Here is a 20,891-nt window from a genome sequence, read left to right as displayed (position 1 = left end):
TATGCTGAATGCATCTTTTTTTTTTATTTTGTAAAGACTATGCTTGTCCTTATTATTAGCCAGGGTTTGACCGTGAAATCCCCCACTAGATTACATTTTTGGAAGTGTTTTTGGGACACCCAGTTCATAACAGTTAAAATCTCAACCTATTATTTAGTTGCGTCAGTAGAAGTCAGGGATATGTTACTTGTCCTTTTTATTTCCATCCTAAAAGCAACAAATGATGGTGAAGGTTAGAAACCATGCAGATAAACTATTTACCCAAAATACAAATAAATTTACTCAACAATTTGAATATTTTCTCCTTTTTTACTGCTTAAAAAACCTGCTAACCTTTATATTATTTAGAGACATCCGTTTCAATCTTAAAATGCATTTCATTAGCTTTAGGAGGTATGGATAAAGAAAGATCCATTGCTCTAATACTCTCGTGTTTAGAATTATTAGAATAATAACTGAGAATAATTCATTTGCTTCTCTTTATAGCAGGAGAGCTGCGAATATGTTAAATATTCTATAGCCAGATCAAACTTAGTATTGAATTATTCATAGGACTACAGCCTTTTAACGAACAACTCACAATATATCTCTTTACAAAGTCCTGACATGTAGGAATTGGAACAAACAATTCAGAATACGGTACACAAAAATGACAGGATAATAAGAGGCTTCATTAATCATTATGGAATATCATTGGATTTCTAGATGACCAAAAGTTCCGGCAAAATGCAAAGGGTATCGGCCAGTGGTAATTAACCCTAAAAGCAATTAAAAATCCGCGAATCGTCCTGAAACGAGCACCAGAACACAGCATGAACTGCGCAGTCATTACATGAACGATCGTATACGTGGCACCGTTCTGATCGTCCTTGGCCGCTGAAACCGCGTTTAGCAAACAACACTTCCACGGCAGCCTGTATTCGCCCACCCTAGTGACTCGCCTTTAGCAACGCCCCACAGATCGTCACATTCTTGTCACGATGTCGTTATTTTCATATTGACATTTTAAACTGTTGCTGAGGTCCCTTCACGTTGCCCACTTTCAGCACCAGTTAAAGCACCCAATGGACTGCATTGGGGTGTTTTTATGGGCATGTGAACCCGCACAGCGACTCCCACCCCCAGAAAACCTGCCTTTATATACTGCGCAGGTCGCTCTGCACACAAAACGGGACAGCGGGCTGAGACACACCTAAACTATTTGTAGTACAATGGTGACATCTAGTGGACTTGTCTTGTAATTTACTGAGTTTATTTTAATTATGAGAGCGATGCATTATTATTATTATTATTATTATTATTATTATTATTATTATTATTCCATCCATCCATTTTCCAACCCGCTGAATCCGAACACAGGGTCACGGGGGTCTGCTGGAGCCAATCCCAGCCAACACAGGGCACAAGGCAGGAACCAATCCCGGGCAGGGTGCCAACCCACCGCAGGGCACACACAAACATACCAAGCACACACTAGGGACAATTTAGGATCGCCAATGCAACTAACCTGCATGTCTTTGGACTGTGGGAGGAAACCCGGAAAACAAACCCAGGACTCCATAGGGGAACCAGTTTTGGCTCCCAAATGAACCATCCAAATGAAGGTTCTAGAAAAAATAAATTAATATCCATAACAGGAACGCTAAATAATCATGAGTAGATGGTATATATATAACATATACTTGCTGTCTTCCGCGGCTCCACCCTGGTAGTGATGGGAACTCCGGCTCTTTTCAAAGCTTTGGCTCTTTTGGATCGGCTCCCTTTAAAGCTCTTACGGCTCCCGAATGACTCTTCGTTTAGTATCACTTGGATGCTTATATTTTAGCCTAATTAAGCAATTATGAATGGTTTGTGATGTATAAGCAATTTCTTATTCATTGTTTTCAGACATTTCATATTTTTATGCATTTTTTCCACAGCAAATAAAAGGTATCATTTTGCTTGGCGGGCGGCACGGTGGTGCAGTGGTAGCGCTGCTGCCTCGCAGTTAGGAGACCCGGGTTCGCTCCCCGGGTCCTCCCTGCGTGGAGTTTGCATGTTCTCCCCGTGTCTGCGTGGGTTTCCTCCGGGCACTCCGGTTTCCTCCCACAGTCCAAAGACATGCAGGTTAGGTGGATTGGTGATACTAAATTGGCCCTAGTGTGTGCTTGGTGTGTGGGTGTGTTTGTGTGTGTCCTGCGGTGGGTTGGCACCCTGCCTGGGATTGGTTCCCTGCCTTGTGCCCTCTGTTGGCTGGGATTGGCTCCAGCAGACCCCCGTGACCCTGTGTTCGGATTCAGCGGGTTGGAAAATGGATGGATGGATGGATTTTGCTTGGCTTTTCTCTACTTCCACAGCAAACAAATTAAATAAAGGCCAAACTCAACAACAACAACACAACACTATGACTTTTTGAATAAAAGTTTTTAGGCCAGGTTGGCAATCAGAAATGCCAGATTCCTCAGCTTAGATGGGCTGATGTGATTTCTCCTCTCCGTGATTATTTGTCCTGTTTTTGAGAAGACTCTTTCTGAGGGGACCGATGTAGCGACAATGCAAAGTCTTCCTACCATTACCTTAACCAGGCGTGGGTAGACTGCAGCCTTGGCCACCCACCAGCTCAGTGGGTCTTCAGCTCTTTGGATGAGGGGCTCCTCAAGATAGGACCTCAACTCCAGCATAGCATCAGCTGTGGGATTTTCCCTTGCAGTGTCTCCTGTTGCTCTTTCGTCAAAGAGCCTCCACACAGCAGAGGCTTGTGGTTCCTGTGAACATGCCCTTGCTCCAATTTCTTCCTCTTGGCCCTCTGATGGAGGAGCAGACAGGCTGCTGGGGTTGCATCTTGCTGCTGCTGCACTTATTCTTTGAAATGCCTCATCCACAGCTCTGTTGTCATTAAATGCTACCTTTTTTCCAGAGCAGTGGTTTCTGAAAGCACAGTGTTGTACTCCATCCTCAGATATATAGTTATGGAATAATTGTTTGGGACAAAGTTTTTCTGCTAGGGAGAACATACATGGGGTTTAAGGCCTGTACAAAAGTTGTAAATCTTTTGTCCTCCACAATGGAAAATGGTTGAAAGTCGCTAGCTATCATTTTAGCCAGCTCCTCATCGACACTTATTTGTTTGTTTGGCGTCATTTGTTTTGGAATAAATGTGCTTATTTTGGTTTGAGCTGACGACCGTAGTTTTCGGTAAGACAGTGGATGCTGCAGCAGAAGTACTTGGCTCTTTTCCAGGGTCAGTGGATGGCAGGAGAGAGGGCACGCTCTCCTCCAGTTGCACGGATGGGTGGGTGGTTCTTATATGTCTGTGCAGGTTTGTTGTTGACCCTGCCCTAACGGATATTTTCATATTACAAATTCTGCACTTAGCTTTGCAGTCTCCAATATCACTGAAATACAGCCAGATGCTGCTTCTTTTTCGGCTTTCACTCATTTCTTCACGATGCGCTTACATTTAAATCTGGCTCTCGTCAGAGTGTCGCTCTGTGTACCTGGCCTGTACCAACACTCGCTGTATTCGGAGCGTCTGCCCCCCTCCCTTCTTTCACATAATGGTACGATCCTAGTCCAATGTGTTGTTCGTGAACGAGCCGGCATTATGAGCCAATGTTCTGTGTGCCCATATAAGTAAAGTCCCGCCCCTGACGAATGGATTTTCAGCAGAGCTGAGCAGGAGCCGCTGAAGCTTCGGCTCTGCTCGACGGGCATTAGCTCCTCTCGTTCGCTTCAAAGCATCGGCTCTTAGAGCCGGCTCGTTCGCGAACGACACATCACTACACCCTGGTACTAGTGAAGCAGGACAAACTTTAAAAATGAATAAAAAAAATAATTTCCGTTTAGAAGAATTTATAATGATAGCATTCGTATTTGAGGGCTTCTTGATATACAATATGTTTGGTTTTGCTATCAGGGGCGAGAATGTAGCGCTGATCTCTCTCTCTCAAAAACGTCAAACGTTACTCTTTAACGATCTCTAGATGATAATGTCTGCTGAACAAACAGGTATCGCTAGCTAAGCGGAGGCGAGGTACACTAAAACACTTGGCGAGACGTGCAGCGACTCGAACGGAGGCTGGCGCGTGAGTGAGGAGGACTCCGCCTCCCACTCCCCTCGGCCTGCAGCCTCTCTGTCGGTTTCGCGCAAAAAATCACTGCCGCAACCGAACTATAATATTTTGCGCGATGAGTGAAGTCAATGTTCAAGCAAATTCTAGAAAAAAAAACCCGATCTAAATCCGTTAAGTAGTTCTCTGGTTCGCTAACTAAGCGAAGTTAAGGTTACGCCCCGAGGCAGACACGTGAGTGAGGAGGGCCCCGCCCCCCTGTGTCTCTCTCAGATTCGCGCAAATAGATCGATACCACAAATGAACTATGATAGGTAGTGCGATGAGAGAAGTCGCAAAATCAACCGGAATGTTCAAGCAAAGTACAGAAAAAAAACAATCTGAATCCATTAAGTAGTTCTCTCGTGAAAAGCGGACAGACAGACAGACAAACAGACAGGCGTTGGATTTTATATTTATAGACATATAGTCATGATCTTAAAATGAAAATAACACAGACTAATTTCAGGTTTTCTTCATCTGTTAGTACCTTGTACTAGATAGATAGATAGATACTTTATTAATCCCAATGGGAAATTCACATTTTCCAGCAGCAGCATACTGATACAATAAATAATATTAAATTAAAGAATGATAATAATGCAGGTGAAAAACAGACAATAATTTTGTATAATGTTAAATGTTAACGTTTACCCCCCCTGGTGGAATTGAAGAGTCGCATAATTTGGGGGAGGAACGATCTCCTCAGTCTGTCAGTGGAGCAGGACGGTGACAGCAGTCTGTCGCTGAAGCTGCTCCTCTGTCTGGAGATGATCCTGTTTAGTGGATGCAGTGGATTCTCCATAATTGATAGGAGCCTGCTGAGCGCCCTTAGCTCTGCCACAGATGTTAAACTGTCCAGCTCCATGCCAACAATAGAGCCTGCCTTCCTCACCAGTTTGTCCAGGCGTGAGGTGTCTTTCCTCTTAATGCTGCCTTCCCAGCACACCACCGCGTAGAAGAGGGCGCTCGCCACAACTGTCTGATAGAACATCTGCAGCATCTTATTACAGATGTTGAAGGACGCCAGCCTTCTAAGGAAGTATAGTCGGCTCTGTCCTCTCTTGCACAGTGCATCAGTATTGGCAGTCCAGTCTAATTTATCATCCAGCTGCACTCCCAGGTATTTATAGGTCTGCACCCTCTGCACACAGTCACCTCTGATGATCACGGGGTCCATGAGGGGTCTGGGCCTCCTAAAATCCACCACCAGCTCCTTGGTTTTGCTGGTGTTCAGTTGTAGGTGGTTTGAGTCGCACCGTTTAACAAAGTCATTGATAAGGTCCCTGTTCTCATCCTCCAGCCCATTCCTGATGCAGCCCACGATAGCAGTGTCATCAGCGAACTTTTGCACATGGCAGGACTCCGAGTTGTATTGGAAGTCCGATGTATATAGGCTGAACAGGACCGGAGAAAGTACAGTCCCCTGCGGCGCTCCTGTGCTGCTGACCACAATGTCAGATGTGCAATTCCCAAGACGCACATACTGAGGTCTGTCTTTAAGACAGTCCACGATCCATGCCACTAGGTATGAATCTAATCCCATACTATACATTAATATTTCTGTTTTCTCCACGTTATTATTACTTTCATTTTGGCTGACACCTTTATCTATTTGCAAGATACAACTGGTGAAGTGGTTTGCACATAATCCTGGGATTTGAACCCACAACCTCCAAAGCCTTAACCACATATGCCTGCCTAACATATTAAGAACCTTTTTAAAGCCCAACTAACCAATTTCATATGCAACAAACAGAACCGTTGGTCGTTTTTTTTGTGTATGAAGTGATGATTCAACGAGGATCTGTTCATATTTTAAGAGTGTTGGGTGAGACGAAAATGCAAAGTTCTGTCTATGAAGTTATAAAAGATCCCTTGACATATTTCGAAAGGATTAAGATGTACGATGATGTGCATGCTAAACTGGCCACCATGGCCTTGTCCGTTCTCATCCCCTAATAATACTCTAGTTGGCTTTCTTAACCCTTCACCACCTATTACTTAATAGCTGATGTGTGGTGAGCGTACTGGCACAATGATGGCAGCCGTCGGATCATCCAGGTGAATGCTTCACATTGGTGGTGGTTGAAGTAGTCACTCCACCCTCTATATAATGCGCTTTATTATTATTATTATTATTATTATTATTATTATTAGTCGTAGTAGTAGTAGTAGTAGTAGTAGTAGTAGTATGATGATTATGTCTCTGAAGTAATAAATACCAAATACAGTACTGTAGATTCAGAAAGTTACAAAATGGCCACTAGATGTCAGTATTGTATTACAAATGATCTAGATGCAGCGTGTCCTATTTATCCCTAAAGGAAAACTGAGCTTTTTTACAGAAGTTCACAACATCTTACAAAAGGCAAACAGTGACAACTTCATCAAATACACACATACATTACAAAAAAAAAAAAAAAGAGAAAACTACTGACTTTATTTTTATTTATTTATTTATTTTTTAAGTATAACTCCCACGTGGGCACTGTAAAGGATGTGCACCATTGTTCATAATGGCGAAAAGGTATTCACATCCATGGCCAACAGGTATTCAAGGGTCACTTCCATGAAAAAAAATCTTCGTTAAACAAGTTGCTTTACGTTTGTCTTGTCACAGGCTCCAGGCCTACTGCTTTTGGTCTACTTTGGTCCAGTGCTTATTTCCATATCCCCCAAGAACAGTTTGATGAAGGTCCAATAACTGCCATTGGAATTATTCAGTTTAACTAGGGTTTTTTGCCGTCTGCTCCATTTAGTCATGAGATCAGGCCTATTAATAGGCAAAATATTTGCACAAATAGTTTATGAGATACGTAATTCATTTTAATATACATGCATGTACACACACATATACACATGCATTCAAAGAAATGTACAAGTGAAGAGAGCTGACAGCTTGTTTGCCCTACCAGAAGACATGCTGGATGATGAAGAGAAAGAAATGAACAAACAGAAACACACACACACACACACACACACACCGCACAGTAGATCTGCAAAAGCTGACAATGCTGCACTAATGGAATAGTGCTTGATACAGTTTTTCAAGGCTCCCCTGCTGCTATTTCCAAAGCTGCTCATTTTCATGACAGAATGCCATGCCATGCTCATCCCTAACTCATCCTTGCCTGATGCACCTTCTCAGGGCAGTTATAATATAATATAATATAATATAATATAATATAATATAATATAATATAATATAATATAATATAATATAATTCTTGACATCTTTAACTGGCAGTATAGCATCTAACATTTTGTCACTTTGTGATGAATATACTGGAATACATTCATTTAAGTGTAGGATGGGTAAATATGGACGGACAGCCAAATAGCATCCCACCTAGCGGTGTAATGTCAGACTCTGTTGCGCTCTGACCCTCAAAGCCCACGAGAAAAGGCAACTTTAACAAAGTAAAAAGGAAGGTTAGTGAATAAGGTGGGTGTAGACTAATTCATCCCCCCCCCCCCCCACCTGTGTAAAATGGCCTCGATTGGGTCTGAGGGCAGGTCAGTGGCTAACTGATTGTAGAGCAGCAAGAAGGTAGAATCCATGTGCCTCGTATTTTCAGGTTTATATGGTTATTTTTTAATTATTTAAATGGTTTAATTTTAAATTTTAAACAATTTATTTATAAACAATTTTAATGCTCAAGGTATTTTGGTTAATTTTAAGTTATTTATTTTGTAGAGGCAATTGTCACGTTTTTATTTATTTTTTCACTGTGTCGTTATATTGATTGGCTGTGTGTTATTGCTGCACAATTGGATTATGAAGTTTGCTGTTTTAATATGATTCCACTAGTTGTTGTTAAGCAGTGGTAGTGCTGCTGCTTTACAGTAAGAAGATTGTGGGTTCGCTTCCCGGTTCCTCCCTGTGTGGATAGCGCTTTGAGTACTGAGAAAAGCGCTATATAAATTTAATGAATTATTATTAATGCACATAGAGAAGTTCACTTGTATTCAGATATTAACAGATGCCTTGACTAGTCTTTTTTTTCCTTTTTATAATTGTTTATATGTTATTTGTAACAAAACTGATTGTATGACTCATTAAAGGTATGAGCATTTATTCCACTAAATGCCGGATCTGTGCTACTTAGGCAATAGCGGCTACATTAGAAATGCTAAAAAACACACACACACATGTCGGAACCTTTCTCAGAAATTTTGTTTCTCACCGAGCTGGCATTTGATGAACTCTCCTGCCGTTAGACTCTCACATCGGATCAGTTTAGCCGGTACGGAGCAGCGAGCTAAGGGGTGACACTTACAACGTTTCGGTTACCGAGCGCGACTTGCTTTAATCCCTTTTAAGGGATCATTCAACAAAAAGAAGAGTTCGTCGAATTAAACGAAGCTCCCAACCCAATACCCCATCATACTTCTGAGCTCACGTGTGTTTTTGTGACGTAATCATCGAGCGTCGCGGTGTTCAAGCCACTATGGCGGTTGCACATTCGTTTAGTGCTTGACGACTCTGACTTTCTTCATTGAATACTCACTCGCCGCAGGTAAAGAATCGCCTTTTCTAAAAACTTCAAATTCCTTGACACCGTCCTAGTGAGCTGAGGATCTTTACCCGACTTTTCAATTTCTATTACTTGGTTTATTTTTGTAAGGTAGTTTGTTTTAGCCTTTCTAAGCGCATACTTTATTTCCTTAGTTGTTACTTTTTGTGTGGTAACCGGTAATGTTTTTGAAATGAAACATATATATCTGTATGTATATACAGTGTGTGTGTGTGTGTGTGTGTGTGTATGTATGTATGTATGTATGTATGTATGTATGCACACACACAGGCACACATACACATATATAAAGGAACACTTTGAGAACACATCAGCTCTCAATGGGAAAACAAATCCTGTTGGTTCTCTCTACTGCTATGGACTGATATGGTGATGTGTTAGGAACGAAAGGATGGAAATGAAAATAATGAACCGGCAGAGAGAGGTCAGAATTCAAAGACACCCAGAAAATCAAAGGGAAAAAAATGATGTGACAGGCAGGCAGGCGATTCCATTTGATAAAATGTCATTGCAGCACCTCCAAATCGTACTCAATAGTTTGTATGGGTCCGACGTGCTTGTGTACATGCCTGACAATCTCGGGGCATGCTCCTAATGAGACGACGGATGGTGTCCTGGGAGATCTCCTCCCAGATCTGGACTAGAGCATCACTGAGCTCCTGGACAGGTTGAGGCGTTGGATGGACTCAAACAATATTTCCAGCAGAGGTGTTGTGTTGGATTGAGGTCAGGCGAGTACGCGGGTGGATGCAGACAGTGGTATCAATTCCTTCCTCCTCTCGCAGACACATGAGGCCGAGCATTGTGGTGCACCAGGAGGAACCCAGGAGCCACTGCACCAGCATAGGGTCTGACAAGGGGTCCAAGGTTATCACCCCGATACCTAATGGCAGTCAAGGTGCCGTTGTCTAACCTGTAGAGGTCTGTGTGTCCCTCCATGGATATGCCTCCTCAGATATACCATCACTGATCCCCCCACCAAAGCGGTCATGATGAACGATGTCACAGGCAGCATAATGTTCTCCACGGCTTCGCCTGACCCTTTTACGTCTGTCACACTGCTCAGGGTGAACCTGCTCTCATCTGTGAAAAGCACAGGGTGCCCACCAGTGGTGGACCTGCCAATTCTTGTGTCCTATCACAAATGCCAGTGAAGCACTACGGTGCCCACTAGCGGACGTCAGGCCCTCAGGCCACCCTCATGAAGTCTTTTTCTGATTGTTTGGTCAGAGACATTCACCCCAGTGTTCTGCCTGCCTGCTGGAGGTCATTTTGTAGGCTCTGGCAGTGCTCATCATCAAGGAGCAGATACCAGTGGGTCCTGTTGATGGGTTAAGGACCTTCTACGAGGGGCCCTGTCCAGCTCTCCTCAAGTAACTGCTTGTCTGTCTCCTGGAATCTCCTTTATGCCCTTGAGACTGTGCTGGGAGACACAGCAAACCTTCTGGCAATGGGAGGTATGTATTGATGTGCCTGCCATCCTGGAGAAGTTAGACTACCTGTGCCACCAGACTCTGTAGGGTCTAGGTATAGTCTCATACTACTAGTAGTGACACTGACCATAGACAAATGCCAAACAGATGAGGAGGGAAAAATGTCAGTGGCCCTCCAGGTGTGAAACCATTTGTTCCTGTTTTGGGGGTCGTCTCATTGTTGCCCCTCTAGTGCACCAAAGCAGCTCTGATGAACGAGCCCCTCTGCTACTTCACTGACCAGATCAATAGCCTACAAGTTTCATTGACTTGATACTATACTCTCATTCAAAAGTGGGCCTTTTTTTGAAAGTGTGTGTTTGTCTGTCTGTCCCGGATGTGCAAGGCTACAGCATGAAGCTGAAAAAGCTGGCACCTGCTGAATCCTAACACGGGGGTCTGCTGAAGCCAATCCCAGCCAACACAGGGAACAAGGCAGGAACAAACCCCGGGCAGGACGCCAGCCCACCGCAGGGCACACACACCAAGCACACACTACACTAGGGACAATTTAGGAATGCCAATGCACCTAACCTGCATGTCTTTGGAGGAAACCAGAGCACCCAGAGCAAATCCACACAGACACGGGGAGAACAAGCAAACCTAGATCTCCTAACTGCGAGGCAGCAGCGCTACCACTGCGCCACCGTGCCGCCCGTGTGTGTGTGTGTATACTCTTAAAACCAATTGGCAGTGTCAGTAATGAATGGGGCTCAAGGTGGGGGGTTGATTGTGTCATATTGAAGGGGTTGAATACTTCAGTTATCAGTTGATTACAGTCAGTTATTTTGTGCTTTAAGTTTGTATTTAATTTAAACCACTTTGCTGAGATCTACCTTCAGTTGAACATTAGAAACTCTTTCTGTTGATTAGTGCCGAAAAAGCCCCATTAAACCCACTCTGATTCAGTGTTGTATATTAGTTAAACGTGACAGCTTCCAGAAATTTAAATATTTTTTATCAGCACTTATGTGGAGGCCACAAGTCACCAACATTGAATGTAGGCCCTAATGGAAGCATTTCTCACCAAGCATTAAATTACAAGTAAAAGGTTACAAAAGAGAGAGGCAAGGCTAAGAAATGTAGCTTAAACTTCAATATAAGTACATACAATATTAATAATCTGCATACTATCTGGTAAACAAGTATAGGCTGACCGTGCAGATGGTCAAAATTTGAAACTCTTAAGAAAAATGTAGGCTGCACCACTTCTGTTACTTCATTGTTTTAGTTTAAGTTACTTCTAAGCTTAAATGACTGTAATAATGCATTACTTCTTGCTATCTTTTTTTTTTTTTTTATTCAGAACGATAAAGAGTTTCTGACTTTTAAAACAAGGGTCCCACTCTGAGATTCCAAGACTTTAGAAGAAGTGGTCCCAGAAGAGAAAGGCAGACTCAGAGAAGCAGAGAATTCTACATTGAATGTAAATGTGCACTTAGCAGATGCCATGGATCCAATAACAGGTCAAGTTAAGAAAGAGGATTGTGAGCAGGGACCTCTCCCTCTTGCCCAGACGGCGCTCCGTGTGAAGCAGGAAGATCCTGAGCAGAGAATTTCTGATGCTGAGGATGAGGATTTGGGGCGGCAGTTTGACAGCCTGAAAAAGGAACCTTCCAAACAAGTGTGTATCAAGTTTGAAGGTCTAGATTATAAAAATGTCCCCACTCTAAACAGAGACGTGTCTTCGGAGAGTCACTTTAGTTTAGTTCACTATCCAGATGTGAAAGAAGAGATGAGTGACTTTGAGTCAATTCAGATCACAGAATGCTTGTCGCAGGGCCCTTCTGTCCATGTGAAGCCCAAAACACGGGATGACAAGTTGATCACGGACATACCATACAAGGCAGAGGAGGACAGTGAGCCGTCATTGGCTGAGCACCTTGGAAAATGTAAGTCATGGAATAAAAATAATTTTAAACTGGAATGTTGGGAGGTCGTACTGCTGGAAATAAAATGTGAATAATTGATTATCTACAAACATGAACAATGGGGAGTGCACTGGGTTCAAATCCTGATCCAGTAGTGGTCTGTGCGGGGCTTGCTTGTCTGACCCCATTGTATTTACTTGTTTTTTATTTTCCTGGGTATTTCGCTCTGCTCCATGACTCAAAGAAGTGTCAGCTTAGGTAGATTGACAACTTCAAATATGCCGTATGTGAGTGTGGGCAGTTCATGCCCTGCTCTCGGTGTTCCTGGGATAGGCTCGAGATCATCTTACCCCTAAAAGAGATCAAAAGAGTTTAGATGGATATGTGGATAGCATTGAAATGTTCTGTGGCTATCTATCTATCTATCTATCTATCTATCTATCTATCTATCTATCTATCTATCTATCTATCTATCTATCTATCTATCTATCTATCTATCTATCTATCTATCTATCTATCTATCTATCTATCTATCTATCTATCTATCTATCTATCTATCTATCTATCTATCTATCTATCTATCTATCTACAGTGGGTACGGAAAGTATTCAGACCCCCCTCAATTTTTCACTCTTTGTTATATTGCAGCCATTTGCTAAAATCATTTAAATTAATTTTTTCCCTCATTAATGTACACACAGCACCCCATATTGACAGACAAAAAAAAGAATTTTTGAAATTGTTGCAGATTTATTAAAAAAGAAAAACTGAAAAATCACATGGTCCTAAGTGTTCAGACCCTTTGCTCAGTATTTAGTAGAAGCACCCTGTTGAGCTAATACAGCCATGAGTCTTCTTGGGAAAGATGCAACAAGTTTTTCACACCTGGATTTGGGGATCCTCTGCCATTCCTCCTTGCAGATCCTCTCCAGTCCTGTCAGGTTGGATGGTAAACGTTGGTGGACAGCCATTTTTAGGTCTCTCCAGAGATGCTCAATTGGGTTTAAGTCAGGGCTCTGGCTGGGCCATTCAAGAACAGTCACAGAGTTGTTGTGAAGCCACTCCTTCGTTATTTTAGCTGTGTGCTTAGGGTCATTGTCTTGTTGGAAGGTAAACCTTTGGCCCAGTCTGAGGTCCTTAGCACTCTGGAGAAGGTTTTTGTCGAGGATATCCCTGTACTTGGCCGCATTCATCTTTCCCTCGATTGCAACCAGTCGTCCTGGCCCTGCAGCTGAAAAACACCCCCACAGCATGATGCTGCCACCGCCATGCTTCACTGTGAGGACTGTATTGGACAGGTGATGAGCAGTGACTGGTTGTCTCCACACATACCGCTTAGAATTAAGGCCAAAAAGTTCTATCTTGGTCTCATCAGACCAGAGAATCTTATTTCTCACCATCTCAGAGTCCTTCAGGTGTCTTTTAGCAAACTCCATGCGGGCTGTCTTGCACTGAGGTATGTGTGGAGACAACCAGGCACTGCTCATCACTTGTCCAATACAGTCCCCACAGTGAAGCATGGCGGTGGCAGCATCATGCTGTGGGGGTGTTTTTCAGCTGCAGGGACAGGATGACTGGTTGCAATCGAGGGAAAGATGAATGCGGCCAAGTACAGGGATATCCTGGACAAAAACCTTCTCCAGAGTGCTAAGGACCTCAGACTGGGCCGAAGGTTTACCTTCCAACAAGACAATGACCCTAAGCACACAGCTAAAATAACGAAGGAGTGGCTTCACAACAACTCTGTGAATGTTCTTGAATGGCCCAGCCAGAACCCTGACTTAAACCCAATTGAGCATCTCTGGACAGACCTAAAAATGGCTGTCCACCAATGTTTACCATCCAACCTGACAGAACTGGAGAGGATCTGCAAGGAGGAATGGCAGAGGATCCCCAAATCCAGGTGTGAAAAACTTTCCCAAGAAGACTCCTGGCTGTATTAGCTCAAAAGGGCGCTTCTACTAAATACTGAGCAATGGGTCTGAATACTTAGGACCATGTGATATTTCAGTTTTTCTTTTTTAATAAATCTGCAACAATTTCAAAAATTCTTTTTTTTGTCTGTCAATATGGGGTGCTGTGTGTACATTAATGAGGGAAAAAATTAATTTAAATGATTTTAGCAAATGGCTGCAATATAACAGAGTGAAAAATTGAAGGGGGTCTGAATACTTTCCGTACTCACTCTATCTATCTATCTATCTATCTATCTATCTATCTATCTATCTATCTATCTATCTATCTATCTATCTATCTATCTATCTATCTGTTATATAGCACCTTTCACATCTATCTGTCTATTATATAGTGCAGGGGTGCCCACACTTTTTTGACTTGTGAACTACTTTTAAAATGACCAGGTCGAAATGATTTATCTACATTATAAATGAGATATATACACATACTGAGTATACTTTATTCATAAAATATATGTTATCGTACCTTGCATAACTGAATAATCCTTATGGCACAATAACAATTCAATACATTTATGGTCACTACAGTATTTGTATTTAATAGTCTTCATGTGGGAAAAGGCTGACTCACATAAATAAGTAGAGCTGAATAATGCAGTCAAGAAGGCAGCACATTTCCTCCTGTTTGGGTACTTTTCCTCTGTCAGTAAGTTCCAAAACTGTCCATGAGCCCCAGACTTCAGCTGAATGTCATCCTGCAGTGTCAAAATCTCATCCTCCACTGTAGAGGAGGTTTAGGTGAAACAGTGTTGCAATTTTTGATGCGGGTGAATCCCCTTCAACATCTTCTCTAAATGGATAGCACTTAAATGTAGCGATTGGCTCAAGTAAAGCGGAGTCTTGAAACCGTCTGTCAAAGTCTGACAGATAATTTTCAATCTGCTCCGTGTAGTGTATGCTGTCAAGTTGCGCACACGCCTTCCATTGCGTCTCCAGCTCTGACGCGAGGTTTTGGATGTTCCCCAAATCAAGGCGTTGCAGCTTTGAGGACAGATGTTGCATTTTTCGTTTGAAAGCATTAACTGAGCTAATCATATTGACCATGGAGTTCTCTTTTCCTTGCAGCTGTAAATTAAGCTCATTCAACATGTTGGTCAGATCGGAATAAAAATGCCAAGTCTAGCGGCCATTGATCGTTATTAAGTTGCTTGTGTTCTGCATGTTTAATGACAAGGAGAAACTCATTTTTCTCCGGCCAGGGTTCTTGAAATCTCAGCAGGAATTTCTTCCTAGCCATCTGCCTCAACAAAGGCCTCTTTTATCATCTCTCCATCTTGGAAGGACTTCTTATGTTTAATGATCGAGTGACTCACCTGGAACGATGCTTCGTTGTGTCTGCCTTTGCTTTTGAATTCAGCGGAGTGAAAAATGACGGCTGTCCGATTAATTGCGATTTTAGTTCCCTCTCCTTTCTCTTTCTCAGATCGCTTTTCGGAAAGGAAGTCAGTTTCGTAGTTTTTATGAACAGTTTGAAAGAGCCTTTCCACATTTTCCTTCTTTAGAATAGCAATGATAGATTGGCAGATCAGACAAACGCACTTTGATTGTGACATTGTGAGAAAAAAAAAATTCTCTTCCAATTCCAAATCCAGCCCATTCCCCGAACAATTTTTTTTTGAAATCCCTTCTTTAGTCGATATAAATTGGAAGGCTAACTAGATCACAGCCAGAGTTTTGCAGTAGATGGCGTGTTTGATCGTGTGTGCGGGATGACCAGTGTGTTAGAAGAAAAGAGATCTCAGACTGGCCGCCCTGTATGTCAATCAAGTGGCAAATGCCATAGGGAGGATATATGATAGACTGACATTTAAAACAAAAAATTTTTTGAATGCAACACGATCTACCTGCACTACCTTTCCGATCTACCGGTCGATCGCATTGGGCACCCCTGATATAGTGCCTGACATAGTCAGTCTGTCTGTCTGTCTCTCTTTTCTATCTATCATGAGAACTGGTCCAAACACCATCAGACAGACATCAGTATAAGTATAAAACATACACATTTATTCACCAAAAGTCCCCGCACACACACAGTGCTTCCAGCACCAAACAACCCCAACCACGGGTCTCTCCAATGTCCATGGGCCGCCTTTCTTCCTCCTGTCGCTGGAGCGTTATCCACCTCCAGCTCCCGACTCTCGCTCCTCGACTGTAGGAAGGCGGCTCCTTTTATTGTCACCCGGATGTGCTCCAGGTGTTTGTTGATGACCTTCCGGCGGCACTTCCTGGTGTGGCGGAAGTGCCGCACGAGCACCCGGAAGCACTCCAGTGTCCCCGGAAGGTTCTTACTCCACCTGCCCAGGTGTGGCGGAAGTGCAGATTTCCCGGGCTTCACGATGCTGAAGGTGCCCCCTGGTGGCAGCCACGGGCCCCAATGGGTTTGAGCCCCCTGGCTCCATCCCTGTGGTCCACTCATTATCCAGGGCGGTTACCCCCTCGTAGCCCGGGGGATGTATAAACTGCCTCCCAGTCCTTCCAGGCATCCCTGCTGGGTCTGACCCCCCAGCCTCCTGCCACAATAAATAACCTACAAAGCTTTAAATAACCTCGCACCAAACTACATAACTGACCTTCTCCATCACTATGTGCCTGCCCGCCCACTAAGGTCTTCTGATTCTGGCCATCTTGTTGTGCCCCACGCTAATCTACACTCCATGGGTGACAGCAGGCCTTCAGCTGTATAGCGCCCAGACTCTGGAATGACCTACCAAAATTAATCAGGTCAGCTGACTCCATGAATTCTTTTAAAAAACAACTCAAAACTCATCTGTTCAGGAAGGCTTTTAGCTCTACTTGACTTTATTACCCCTCTCTGTCAAGATGCTCATGTAACCTGTGTGTGTGTGTGCTAGACCAGGGGTAGGCAACGTCGGTCCTGGAGTGCCACAGTATGTGCAGGTTTTTGTTCTAACCCAGTTCCTTAACGAGAACTCAATTATTGCTGATGAAGCACATATTGCTTAAGTGACATTTTGATGCTTCATTTTAGTGGTCTCGCTTGTTAAGGTTCTCCAACCTTAATTGCTTATTTCAATCTTAAACTGCTGCGTTCAGTGTTTTAATTGCTCCTTATTAGCAATAAGATGTAAAAGACAAAACAGCCAGCAGTTCTCCAGCTAGCTTTTTTCCAATTACATCTGTGTGTGTTCATCATGCACGGTTTGATTTAATAAAACACTTAATAGAAAAATGTGACAGACTGAAAATGATCTGTTTTAGGCTTCAAATCATTTGGATGATATCCTTGGAAAGGAAAAAAATCTACGATATAAAAGCCTTACATTGCACAGACTAACAAGCCATAAAATTAAATAAGGTCTGAGATTGGCAATGATTGGTTTCTAATTAAGCAATTGGGTTGGAATGAAAACCTGTAGCCACTGCGGCTCACCAGGACCGACGTTGCCTACCCCTGTGCTAGACCATCAATTATGTTGTCTGTTTTTTTCAGAATTCACTGTCTTAATCTTCTTTATTTATTTATCTGGTTTGTACAATGCTATATACTGTATATTCTGCCGTTCTTTATTATATTCTGTAAGTGCCTTGAGCATGGGAAAGGTGCTATATAAATAAAATGTATTATTATTATTATCTATCTATCTGTTTTATAGTGCCTTTCACATCTATCTATCTATCTATCTATCTATCTATCTATCTATCTATCTATCTATCTATCTATAGTACCATTCACAATCTGTCTGTCTCTCTGTTTATCTACCCTGCCAAATATACTAAAAATAATTGTCTGTCTGTCCATCCACGTGAATTGATTGTACAGTAATTGACTTGTAGAGATTAACAAAGTAGCTTTAAAAGTGATATAAAGAATGTCTCATAAGGCAGCGTTTTTCAACCTTTAATTATTTGAGACCCGAGTTTTCATAACCATTTAAATCGCGCCCCCCTAGCCCACTAATACCAATTTGTTCTTTTTTAATTAATGATATATCATAGATGCATATTTTATTATACCTACTTAACATTTATCGACATTTATCTAACTCTATATTTATTGTTCTAGTATCAGAATGTAGTGTAAGTTAATTTGTTTTGGTTTCAATAGATGTATTTTTCATATTTTCGATTCTTGTTTTCTTTTTTCACATCTTCGCACCCCCCTTTTTGTTACTTTGCGCCCCACAGTTTGAGAACCGCTGTCATAAGGTGTGAAACTACTAGGCAGTAAGTGAAACAGCTCCAGTGTTAGCATGAGTCGAGCTGCATTACTTCACAATCCCAATGTCTGGTTTATGACAAATATCTGGAAATTTTAAAGTCTGGAAAATATTCCAAAGAGCATAATGTCACTTGCCCAGATAGTGCTGGTCGGTCTTTTAGTCTTGACACCCTTGTGGTTTGTTTTCCCCACCATCTTGCCAGCTGGAGTTTTTTGTTTTGTTTTCTTCTTCTCTCTGGCCATCTAAACCTCATATTTGTTATTATGACGGACTTTCTGTGTCTCATGCCTGTGTTTTATATAGCCTTTTATACAAAAATGTTCTTTAGTTTTCTTTCTTTCTTTCTTTCTTTCTTTCTTTCTTTCTTTCTTTCTTTCTTTCTTTCTTTCTTTCTTTCTCATACAGCGTGTGTGGGTGTGTCTGTATATACTGTATAGAGTACTCCGATAGAGTTGTGTTATATTTAATGCAATTGCTTATTTTTGTCTTAAAACAGATTTTCATGAAACCAGCAGCATCCCTCACCTTGCCACTCAGTCTCTTGAAAATAACAGAAAACGCTTATTAATGTCAGATGCTAAGAATTCACCCTCTCCAGAAAACGGCAAAGGTGATCTTGAGAAGCACCAAAGAACACGCGCCAAAGTGTTGGAATCAGCCAGCCTTCAGGATCAGCCAAGTGTTGACAATGAAGTCAAGCTGCATTGCTCTTTGCCACGTTGTAAACAGTTTCCCTTTGTGGGCTCGGAATGTGACAAAGAATTTTTAGACCGAATCCACGCCGGAGAGAAGCCACACTGCTGTTTTGAATGCAAGAAGCAATTCTCCCACATAAACAGCCTTCAGATTCACTTAAGAATTCACACCGGAGAGAAGCCATTTTGCTGTGCCGAATGTGGCAAGCGATTTTTTAACAAAAGAAGTCTTCAGGCACACGAGAGGATTCACAAAGGAGAGAAGTCGCATTGCTGCTCTGAATGTGGCAAAGGATATTTACACTTGAGCGGCCTGAAAAAACACAAGAAGACTCACAGCGCTACGCCGTATGGCTGTTCTGAATGTGGTAGAAAATTCAAGCAGCAAAGTAGTTTTCAGATGCACATGAGCATTCACACGGGCAAGAAGCTGTACCGCTGTTCTGAATGTGGTAAACAATTTTTATTGCTTGCAGATCTTCAGCGACACCAGGTAATTCACGCTGGAGAGCAGCCATTTTCTTGTGTGGAATGTGGCAAACAGTTTTCATGCAAAAGTAATCTGGGTGCACACATGAAAATTCACACTGGAGAAAAGCCATATTGTTGTCCAGAATGTGGTAAACGATTCTTATTTCTTAATGGTCTTAAGAGGCATTCAGCAATCCACACTGGGGAGAAGCCATATAGCTGTACTGAATGTGACAAGCGATTCTCACGGCCGAGCAACCTTCAGAGACACAAGACAGTTCATACCAGACCAAAGTCATATTGTTGTTCTGAATGCAAAATGCAGTTTATGGACAAAAACAGTCTCCAGGCACACAAGAGAAGTCACCCCAGAAAGAAGGTGTATTGCTGTTCGGAATGTGGCAAACAATTCTCCCAACTGAGTGGCCTCAAAACGCATAACCTGACTCATTCTGGAGAGAAGCCATTTAACTGCTCTGAATGTGGGAAGAGATTCAGACAACTGGGTTCTCTCCAAACTCACAAGAAAGTGCATACCGGAGAGAAGCCTCATGGCTGTTCAGAATGTGGCAAACGATTTTCCCAACTAAAGGGTCTGAAAAGACATGAGAGAATCCACACTGGAGAAAAGCCATATTGCTGTTCAGAATGTGGGAAACGAGTCTCGCGTTTAAGCTCTCTTCGGATCCACATGAGGATTCACACTGGAGAGAAGCCATACTCCTGTTCCGAGTGTGGGAAGCGATTTTCAGAACCAGCAAGTGTTAAGAAACACATGAGAGTTCACACTGGAGAGAAGCCTTACAGCTGTTTTGAGTGCGGGAAGCGATTCTCACACCTGAAGAATGTTCAGAGACACATGAAACTTCATACCTCATCACAGCAGACCCATAACAGCTCTCATTAGTCTGAAACTCCTTAAATAGCTTGATAAAGGATCAAAACCTACTCCACCACCTGTCTCCTCTGCATTTATAGGAGATTACGGCGGTAAAAACACTCCAGCATCTTTAGATTCACTTTCATGGAGAACACAGATGAAGTTCAGATTACTGCAGGCCAAAACAAAATGACCAGAAAATAACATCCAAGGTAAAACAATGAAGAGAACCTGATACATTCGTCCAGTGGTCCTCGGAAAATAAGGAAGAGATTGTGCACGGCCATTTTTATACAACTCACCCTGGTATCGTGCTCATTGGATATAATAAAAGGGCTCCTTCCAAAATAAGCCTACCTTTGCCTTTTTACTATTTTATTATGTTTTAGTTTTAATTTGCATCTTGCAGGTCAAAATGCGATAAAGTCAAGTGGTAAGCAACTTCAGAGCCAATGTCATTGAAGATAATGCCATTTCCATTTAAAACACTCTGTATGAAAACATGCAGTTTACAAATAATCTACACCTGGCTACAGTTCTTGCTGTCCAGTTTCCACTTGATTTTTTTTTTTTGCACTTTGGTTTTTGACGTGAAAAAAAAAAAATTAGGAATGTCAGAGTAATTGTACGGTCGTGGCCAAAAGTTCTGAGAATGACCAAAGTGTTGGTTTTCTCACAGTTGGCTGCTTCTGTGTTTTTAGATCTTTGTGTCA

General features: G+C 42.3%; 1 protein-coding gene across 1 annotated transcript; it reads left to right on the top strand.

Annotated features, from left to right (window-relative positions):
- The first annotated feature begins 8,326 nt into the window (after nt 1-8,326).
- Nucleotides 8,327-20,545, top strand: LOC114642122 (zinc finger protein 260-like). Its single transcript, XM_028791104.2, has 3 exons — nt 8,327-8,614; nt 11,411-11,996; nt 18,629-20,545. The coding sequence occupies exons 2-3, from the start codon at nt 11,555-11,557 to the stop codon at nt 20,203-20,205; spliced, it is 2,019 nt and encodes a 672-aa protein (XP_028646937.2). The 5' UTR covers nt 8,327-8,614; nt 11,411-11,554; the 3' UTR covers nt 20,206-20,545.
- The last annotated feature ends 346 nt before the right edge of the window (nt 20,546-20,891 follow it).

The sequence above is a fragment of the Erpetoichthys calabaricus genome, chromosome 5 (genome assembly GCF_900747795.2).
Source record: "Erpetoichthys calabaricus chromosome 5, fErpCal1.3, whole genome shotgun sequence".
NCBI lineage: Eukaryota > Metazoa > Chordata > Cladistia > Polypteriformes > Polypteridae > Erpetoichthys > Erpetoichthys calabaricus.
Note: the sequence above shows the minus strand (reverse complement) of the source record. Positions and strands in the feature narration are given on the sequence as shown.